Source organism: Myotis davidii, unplaced genomic scaffold (genome assembly GCF_000327345.1).
Source record: "Myotis davidii unplaced genomic scaffold, ASM32734v1 scaffold777, whole genome shotgun sequence".
Taxonomy (NCBI): domain Eukaryota; kingdom Metazoa; phylum Chordata; class Mammalia; order Chiroptera; family Vespertilionidae; genus Myotis; species Myotis davidii.
The window spans coordinates 565,224-575,621 of record NW_006289093.1 but is presented as its reverse complement, the minus strand read 5'-3'; the positions used below and the strand labels follow the sequence as shown (position 1 = coordinate 575,621).

The 10,398-nt window shown below is 32.1% G+C and overlaps 1 protein-coding gene across 2 annotated transcripts in view; it reads right to left on the bottom strand.

Moving 5' to 3' along the window:
• Nucleotides 1-270: 270 nt before the first annotated feature.
• The window catches only part of BCHE (butyrylcholinesterase), a 57,041-nt gene continuing 46,913 nt past the window's right edge, over nucleotides 271-10,398 (bottom strand). The window contains exons 4-6 of one of the 2 annotated variants that reach the window (XM_015562385.1): nucleotides 7,905-8,021; nucleotides 2,785-2,810; nucleotides 271-823 (exon numbers count right to left, since the gene is read on the bottom strand). In XM_015562385.1, coding sequence (XP_015417871.1) covers nucleotides 2,803-2,810; nucleotides 7,905-8,021 — 125 coding nt within the window. In that variant the 3' untranslated portion in view covers nucleotides 271-823; nucleotides 2,785-2,802. Of the gene's footprint in view, nucleotides 824-2,784; nucleotides 2,811-7,416; nucleotides 8,022-10,398 lie in introns of those variants that run through there. The other variant, XM_006761346.2, reaches the window with a different exon arrangement.

Here is a 10,398-nt window from a genome sequence, read left to right as displayed (position 1 = left end):
TACAAAATTTAATAAAAATAATGGTGGTAATAGAATAAAGGATTAGGTAGAGAAGGCAAATCTAGGAAGAGGAGCAAACACTGGAGGGGAAACTTCAGAGTATTTCTGAGGAAAGCAATAAAGAAAACAAAAATAATGCTTTTATTGATTTTTAGAGAGAGAGAAAGAAGCATCAATGTGAGAGAGAAACATGGATCCATTGTCTCCTGCAGGCCCCCTACTGGAGATTGAGACAGCAACCAGGGCATGTGCCCCGACTGATATCAAGCTGATGACTTTTGGTTCATGGGACAATGCTCAACCAACACCTGCCAGGGCAAGAAAAGTTAAAGTGGGACAGATTCAGGTAGTGGGACCCAAATATGATAGGGCCACAGGAAGGGAGAGTAGAGTGGACCGAGCACATATAATGGATATATACCTGAAAACTGTCACAAAATGAAGATATATTTTAACTAGCAGATTAAAAATAGCTTTGAAAACAACTTTAAAACCCTAGGGAAAATTATGTTAGATTAATAATTATTAATTTCCCATCACTGGTATGACACATTAACACAAACTTGATGGATTAAACAATTCAAATTTATTCTCTTCTGCTTCTAGAGGTGAGAAATTTGAAGTCAGTTTCACCGTGTCAAAACCAAGGTGTCCGCAGGGCCACCTTCTTCCATAGGCTCCAGGGGAGAATTCATTTGTTGTATCTTCTACATTCTGCTGGCTGCTGGCATTTCTTAGCTTGTGTCTGAATCCCTCCAATCTCTTCCTGGTCACATCACCTTCTTTCTCCTGTTCTGTGTTTCAAATCACCCTCTGCCTCTGTCTTACAAGAATACATATGAATTGTCAGTCCAGGGGGAAAAGGGTGTGGGGAGTGCGGGAAGAGACTGGAAAAAAATCATACACCTGTGGATGAGGACAGTGGCGGCAGGGGCGGGGGGAAGGGTAGAGGGTGGGGTGGGAACCGGGTGGAGGGGAGCTATGGGGGGGAAAAAGAGGAACAACTGTAATAATCTGAACAATAAAGATTTAATTGAAAAAAAAAAGAATACATATTGTTGTATTTAGTGCCCTCCTGGATAATGCAATATTATCTTTTCCTTTCAAGATTTTCAACTTAATCACTTCTGCAAAATTAATTTATGCAATATAAGGTAACATTTACAAGTTCGAGGGATTAGAAAGTAGATGTCTTTTGGGGGGGAGAGGTCATTATTTAGCCTGTGAATTATAGGTCTGTATGCATATATGTATAAGTATTGCAAGTGTCCAAACAGATATATATATATATATAATTATATGCATAAAAACAAAACTCTACTTATTTTTAGACTTTTATTTGGTAGATAATGCTATGAAGTTGAAGAAAATATATTTAAATGGTGATATAAATTTAACCAAAAGATTGTCTTAGATATAAAAAAAAACTTGTTTTTGTTTTGTTTTTTCCAAAAGGAAAATTTTGTTGAATTATAGATGGAAGGGAGATGAGTCAAGGTTAGAAACTTAGGAAGAAGCAAGTTTTTGTTGTTGTTTTAAAGATCTGGCAATAGTACCATAGCTTAACAGAGACTTAACATCAAATCAAGTCTCAGTGCTGGAGTGCTGGCTCTGCTCAGTCCAGATTTACACCCAATCCCTCGGTAATCTCCTTCAGTCCAATGGCTTTATATAACATCTCGATGTTGGCGACAACCTAATTTATATCTCTAATCTAGACATCTTCCTTGCATTCACCTCTTATTTAATAAAGTGCTTTTTCTATCTCTTTCTTAGATATCTAATAGGTATCTGAAAGTTAACACATCCTCAACCAAACTCTTGCTTCTCTATTTAGACCTGCTGGACCTACAACTTTCCTTGCCTCAGAATATGATAAATCTATTCAACCAGTTATTTAGGCAGAAAATCTTTTGTTTACTCCTCTAAATTTGCATTTTTGAATGAACACATTAAAATAAAAAATAAAAAGTGAATGAAACTTTATCTCAGTATATCCTGAGAGATATTTTGAAATATGTATGTTATGTAAACATATGCATTTTTGTAGTAGATAAAAATTCATATACATATATGCTTAAAAAGTTATCTTTGGTCAGTATGACTGCAATTTTTTATTTTTTATATTTTCTAAGATTTTTTAAATGAAGATACTTTTAAAAATGTTAATATACTAATAACATTTCTGTAGATAAATAAGACAGAAAAAGAGATGATAGTTAATTAGGATATAGATATGCAACCAACACATAGTTTTGAAGATGGAGGGCCACAGGTACCTGTCCTCTTATATGGTACAAGTAGTTCTCCTCTAAAGCTGCTTTTAAAATCTGATGAGTAGGAATGTCTTATATGGGAAAATGTCCCAAAATATTACCATTGACTTTCTTAAGATGGGATCTATGGGATCCAATCAAATTTACTAAAATTGACACCCTATGCATTAGACTGATACTAGTAATGTGTTACTTTACATTAGGGCATTAAGACATACTTGGAGTAATAATTTAAAATTCTCTTCTTTCAAGAAGTAGTGACAGTTAATGTAAAGGTTGAAAAGATGATTATAAGACATCATAGAAATGTTAGAATGTTTTCCAGGTACTGAAAAATGTATATGAAATGTAATTTCATATAACAGTGCTAAACAGTGATCAAGAAGCTTGTGTGTTCTGGAATTTAACACAATCATTGGTAGCCTTAAATCTACTCTAAGAGAAATGGATAGCTGCCTCTCTAACTGGCTTTAATGCCAGGTGGATTGAGAGAGAGAGGACATGGTACTTACTGTCTTTGAAATCTTCAAAAATCTAAAAGGAAAGAAGGAATAGTGTTCTGTTAAAATTCTCACTTCTTACTTTGCACATGATTTCAAAGAGACAACTCCAAGGGAGATTATTAAAATTTTATCTTTCATGGTTATGTGAAAATGTTAATTCACTTACCAAAGAGAATATTATACACACATTTGGTTTAAAATTGAAATGCCATAGCAGATGTTAGCATTTGTTTTTCACTCACTTATTACCTTGCACAAAGATAGTAACTTCAAAATTAGCATATTACAACATTGTAAAACAAAGATAGCACATTTCAACTAAAGAAAACCAGAAAAATCTCTTTTAAGAACAGTGGGAGAGGAAGAGTCCTCGTGAAAAAAAAAAGTTATTTTGTGCCTGGGGCAATAGACTAAAGTCTCATTTGATGTGCTGAAAACCAAGTTTTGTTCCTCCCAAAACTCATATATTTCTGGGAATCATATTTTCTAAGGTCTGTTCCCAAAGGTCTTAACAGCATAATGAAAATTTGCATTATAGATATAAATGCAATTTTTTATATTACCAGTGACTTTTAGACCACAGCTTATGGATCTGTGGCTATTCCTTTGCATTAAAGAAACAGAAAAAGAAAGAAGAGAGGAGAGAAGAGAAAAGGGTAAAGAAAAGGAATGTTATGTGCAAAATGAGTTTGTCCATAACCATCTATCAGGAAAACATTATCACCACGAAAACTTATATTTCATGTAGAAAAGAAGAAGAAAATATTCTGGAATATGCAGATTATTATCTGCCTAAGGTCTAAAATATATTAGGAAAAAAACTACCAAAAAGTTAGTAAAAACTCAACATCTCATAAATTCAAGGTCTGCCATCTTCTTCATTAAGTTGTTAAGAGAATTACTGTTCCTGAAGGGTATCTGTGATAAGAAAAATATTTGTATTTTCTTGACATGGCAATAGAAAATTGATAGAAATGTATTTGTGTCCTAAGCACTTTAAGAAATCTTAGAGGTTGGTTGAGGCTCTTAAAGTAAAAATTACAGTGAATAAAGTCAACAGGCAGGAGAAAGTTTGTGCAAGACTACTGCAATAGAGGATAAAAATTGAACTCCTCTGAAATAAAAGCTGAGGTGAGCTAGTGGAAAAGTACTGAAGGACATTGGGGAAGGGTTGACTAATAAGTTGTGCTGAGCACACTGAGTTATTGGAATGGCAAATGTTTTTCTTTATGATTAGGCCATATGTATTTGGTAATTGGCTCCCTTCAAAGTCAGGATCCTATCTGCCCACAGAGACTGGCCGATGAAGGCACTATCTTTTTTAATATTTAGATTCAAAGCAATCATTCCCAGGTCTTTGTGAAAGACATTTCCTGTGGAAAAAAAAACGTGGCAAGAGGCTGGGAGCTTTACAGATATTTCAAGAAGCAGAGAAAGAATTGACATTTGTAAGATTTCTGAAGTTAATGCTCTAAGTAAGAAATGGGAGGTCAGAGACCTACAGTCAGGAAGACTTCTGTCCAAAGTTTGGTCATGCGATGGGAAGCATTAAGTTATCTTAGCCATGGCAATGACTTTGAATTTATATTCCAGGTTGAATTAGCTATACCATTACTATTTATCTGGTGGTATTTTTTCCCCTTTGATTAAAATTGAGGGTAGCTATTCTAGATAGATAACACATAGATAGAGGGATGGGTAGATAGGTGATAGATAATATTCTTGGCATATTCATTTCAAAGATTTTAGAATTCTTAACAATATTATATATATTTTTATAGTTTATTCTCCTGAGACTACAAACCTCATAATTTGATTAATAATATTCCTCACTCAGTTACTAACAATATAATTGGTTTATTATTTCTCTCTTTAATTAATTTGTAAATAATTTTTTTCCAATTATAGCAGCACATGCCAATGACATATCAAAATGACTGTGTATTTTATATCACAACTGGCTCTAATATGACTAATAACAATTTAATATTATTTTTTGTAATTATATGTTTATACATAATAAACATATAGTTCTATTTCTATTAATATCTACACTTATAAAATGTATGTAAATCTTACCTTAGTTATTTTTTATAGGAAAGACTCTTTATTTTATTTATTTGTTGTTTGTTTTTTAAACTGCTTTATTGAGATATACTTGACATTTAAAATGTTCAAGTTGATAAGATTGACATATATATACATTTGTGAAATCATCATCAAAATTAAAATACATTTTCCCACTATATCTTTGTAATCCATTACTCCTAACCCCCACATGTTTTACAGGTATATAAGGCATATAGATATATATTTTAAAAAATTTAAATAATTTTATTTAGGTACAGTGATATACAAAAAGCTGTAGATAATTAAGGCATACAACTTGATGAGTTTGGATTACCTTAGTTTTTAATACTTGAACAGATGGCCATTATATGACTATTAGAGGCCCGATGCATGAAATTCGTCCACCAGTAGGGTTCCTAGGCCGGGCTGGTGATCAGGGATGATCAGAGCCTTCAGGCTGCTGGCCAGGCCTCCCTTCCCCGGCTGCCAACTGCCTGCCAGGCCTTCCTTCGGTCCACGCCTCCCCCTGGTGGTCAGTGCACATCATAGCCAACTCCTGGTCTCCTGGTTGAACTCCCAAGGGGACACTTTGCATATTAGCCTTTTATATATAGATAGATAATGCTTTTTAAAAAATATGGCAAAATCTCTTTTTAACCCCCTCCTGTAATAATTCAGTAAAATTTTTAAGGTGATCTCTTGTTGCACATTAATTAACTCCTATACATAAAAATGCATGTTTTTGCATCTTTCTGTGTGCATGTCTGGGTGTATATGTTTAAATGTGGTGGTCTTTGTTTTATTCTTTGATAGTCTGAAGGTTCCACCAAGATTGTATTGGTAAACAGCACTATTGGTTTACCTTTAAATACATTTAGTCAAAAAAACCTCCATTTCCTATTTTTTTTTACCATTCTAATTTTGTATAAAGAGAACATACAACTACAACAGAAAAATTTATTAACTGTTGAGTTTGTCATCTTTTTCAGAAATGTTGAGAAGGTTCCAATTATTAGAATATTTTGCTAAAATGTCACAGCAGCAATTACGTTAAGATTTATCTGTGGAATTTAATTTCTGGGCCAGAAATTAATTACTTTGCCTTTAAAAATGATACCTTTCATATATCAGAGTATTCCACATCAAAAGGAGTCTCAAGTGATTCCAAAAAATATAGTATATCCTGGAAGAATGGCCCCTGGGAAATCAAGAAGATATAGGATGGGAGGTCGGTAATTCACCTATCATTTGTATGCTTTTTTTCTTCACTTCAATATGAGGGAAGAACCATAAACAATAACAGAAAAAGTCAATCTATAGCAGTACTGAAGTGATATCAAAACTGACTTGGCTTCCACTGTAAAACTCTAACACAGTGGTTCTCAACCTTCTGGCCCTTTAAATACAGTTCCTCATGTTGTGACCCAACCATAAAATTGTTTTCGTTGCCACTTCATAAATATAATGTTGCTACTGTTATGAATCATAATGTAAATATCTGATATGCAGGATGGTCTTAGGCGACCCCTGTGAAAGGGTCATTCGACCGCCAATGGGGTCACGACCCACAGGTTGAGAACCGCTGCAACAGCTAAAGCTAACAAAGTACCATGAACTTTGAGTGTGGATGGCAGACCCACACTAGCTCTAACCATGGACACACAGGAAAAATGAACAATGGGATATGCTTTTACCAACAGTATACAGACCTGTAGACTCACTTTGTCCTATCTTGAGTGCTAGTTTTCAATTCTTTTTGTTTGTTTGTTTGTTTGTTTTAAGACATTTTATTGATTTTTAGAGAGAGAAGCAGGGAGAGAGAGAGAAACATCAATGTGAAAGTGAAACACCCATGGACTGCCTCCTGCATGCTCCCTATAGAGGATCAAGCCAGAACATGTGCCCTGATTGGGAATCAAACCAGGAACCTTGAGGTGCACAGGAGATGATGCCCAACAACTGATCCACACTCAGCCAGGGCTAGTTTTCTATTCTTAATGAACATAATCAATAAGTACTACCATTTTCTGGAACTTCTCCCTTCCAACTCATCCTCTTTAGTGAATTACAATAACTTTATTCACTAGATACGGTCCTTTGCCATGCAAGTTAGTGCATGTAGCTTTGCCATTTTTAAGTTATAAAAATAATACAATTTGGCTGTTGAAAGTAGAAATAGTTATTTTTTTTGCAATTGAACAATTTTCCTATGAAAAATGAACCATTTTTACAAATATTTCTGGGTCCATCCAGGTTTTCTATCCCAGACGGTACATGATTTCTGACTGTAGACTTCTGCTCATCTACATTTTGTTGGGAGTTATAAGAAGAGTAATTTATACACATACATGTTTGGGGAGGTGTAAGAGAGTGGGGAGTTTCAAATGGGCAAGAGTTAAAAGAATAAAGAATATAATTTGAGGATTCTAAGAATATATGTTACTAAAAATATAAAACAGGCATGCACTGTTTTGCTCTTTATCTCTTGGTAGCAACATTTTGTTTCTAAGCGACCAAGCCTCTTATTTTAAGACTCCCTCCTGCTTCATGTTAAAAACAAAGGAACAGTTATTTTCTGTTTCATTTTGCAGCTCATATTGACATTAACTTCATAAATTATTTAGGGGAAAGGGTATTGTAAATTATAGTACCCAGTGTTTCAAGACCTCATTCATTCTAAAAAGGTACCCTTTTATGAGTGGTTAGGGAAAAAAATGCAACTCAAAATTAGGATAGAGATACTTTTTAGAAAATAAGTGTTAATGTTATTTGGAAAAGAAAAAGTTTGAAGCCACAAATCATTTAAATATGCATATAATTAACTGTCACACTTTAGTACTGTGAAATTTAATTAAACATGTTCTAGCCTTTTGGGTTTTGGAATGCTAGGTACAATGCTAAGTGATAGATGTGAGAAATCGATATTATCCTTCTGGCATTTTTGTTCAGCTATATAATAGCTTCTTGCTAGGTGTGTAGGAGAGCTACTGGTATTTTTGCCTTGATTTACAGGAAAATGAACATTCTACAAAGGGTAAATCTATTAATTAGAGACCTGCACAGCTGTCTTTCTTGCTAGTGTAATCGTTAAATTGATTTTTCCAGTCCATCATGTAATTGTTCCAGCGATGGAATCCTGCTTTCCATTCTTGTTCTGCTTCATCAATATTTCCTGTAAAACAGGGAATAAATTAAATTAATGTAAATTTTATGTTTCTATTAATTGAAAAATAATTTTGATTGCAGATGCCATTTTTTTCCAAATACAATGTATAGTAACTTTTTTATTCTTTATTATTTATTATCAACTTTTTTTACTTCCCAAATAACTTTATTAAGTTGTTATATATTCTATAAAATGTAAATAATACATATGCTTAAAACATATACAAAATACAAACATTTATAATACATAAAATGCAAAAATGAGTTTATATATTATATGCCAAATTATAATATATTACATGTATTTGTTTTTGTTTCTAAAGAGATAAAGATAATATTCTTTTCTTGAGTTTCCTACTCATAAAAATGCATCTTCCTTACATATGTAATTATACCTCAGAATATTATTCTTCATGAAAGTGTTTATATAACAATACTTATTTCCATACAGATAACTTTGCAATTGGCATTCTATATAGATTTTGCACTCTTTCTATATCAATTATTTTAATTCTAAATAATTCTTTATCATTGAAAGCAGTTTATTAAAACTGTTATAGGAAAGCAGTTTATTAATCGCTTTGCGAATGAGAAAGACAACTAAGATAATCTATGCTTTCTTAGTAATTTTCAAACTGCATGTATGTATCACGAAATAGGGGTATTTAAGTAAAAAATGTGAGGCAATGAACCAAATTGGTCTTTCTATGTACTACAAGGACCTTGAAATCTTGATTTATTTGAAAGTGTATTACATTAAAGAATAAAGTTTGTGAACAATAGAAACTCTTAAATTACAAACTTTTAAAATCATATATTGATGTTCCTAATATAAATAGGTATGATGAGTCTAGAAGTTGGTCTAAATCATTTAAATTTATAAGTATCATGTACATTTGTAGTTATCTTATTGTTTTAAACTTCTAGCATGCTGAGTTGGTTATTGACTTAAAAACAAAAATGTAAGTTATTTACATTTTCCTAAAAAGAATAACTTAGAATTGTTAAAATATATAATTTTCAAGTAGCAATTTAAAATAACAATTATAACTTTGTAAGATTTTAATTTAGAAAAGACAGTTGATGTCATCTCATGCTAAATTATAATACACATGGAAAAGTGTCTTGCTTTCATTCATGCTATTAATAATGGAGCACATTCAGTGATTCATTTTTAGTTTATAAAATATCAAAATATTTAAAACATTTGTATAGACATCAAATATTCTCTGGAATTTAGAATAAATCTAGGTTTGAAATGTTCATACTGCTTGGAAAATGGACAAATATTTGAGAATTTATATTAAAAAGTCTCATTTTATGTAAAAATGACTTTTAAAGGTCAATGACTATCATTTCTTTGTGAATAAAATAACTTTTCTAGAGTCAAAAGCATTAGAGGTGGAAGAAAGATATTAGATATCATAACCAAATTATCATTCCTATGTTATTTTTATAACTAATATGTTTTAAATATTACTTATATAAAATAAGAGCCCTATAGTTCAGAAAGAACAAAATTTTTGATATAACAAATAAATTATTGGTAATTTAGCATTTAGAATGTAAATGCTAATACTTAGAGAAAATATCCTAGCTATGATTTTCCTTTTTTATTGTCGGAATAATTCCAAATCTATTGATTCATGTACATGCAAGTTTATTTCCTTATGTGGCTAAATCAACCATCTATACAATTTAGTGTATTGAAATACTTAACTTTATATTGTACAAATGCTCTGTAAACCCAACTACATTTTTCACAAAGAAGTACTGAACATTTATTGAGACACTAAATTATAAAACATTTAATTATTTTTAACAGAATCCAGGAGAAGTGAATGCACCACAATAAAAACGTAATAAAACATTTTGAGTCCCATGACATGAATGAAAACCAAAATTAGAACTTTTTCTCTTCCTCCTTCTTCTCCTCAAAAAGGGGAATATCTATTTAAACATCTATAGGTTTACCACCTGTGAGATGCTGATAACAACGTACTATGGTGTAAAATAAAGAAAAGAATAACAGAAAAATTAATCACTTTTCAAATAAGTTTTCCACTATTTTGCAGTGTTACCGTGAAGAATAAATGAGATGGTGTGTACATTATGAAATCAAACTCTACACACCGATTAGGAGCTACACTAATGAATTTAATGCCCTTGTCACAAAAATATATTCCTAACTTTGGTCTCTTTTGAATCCATGTACAGCTAGATTAATCCCAGTAGTTCATAAACACATTGGCACATTTTTTTTTTCAAGACTATTATAATCTTTGTTTTGCCACATTGTTGTCTCACAAGGAAAAAAAAAGTCAGTCTTTCTTTCCTACACAAAGAGGAAGAATAAAGCCATATTTTTTAAAAATATATTTTGT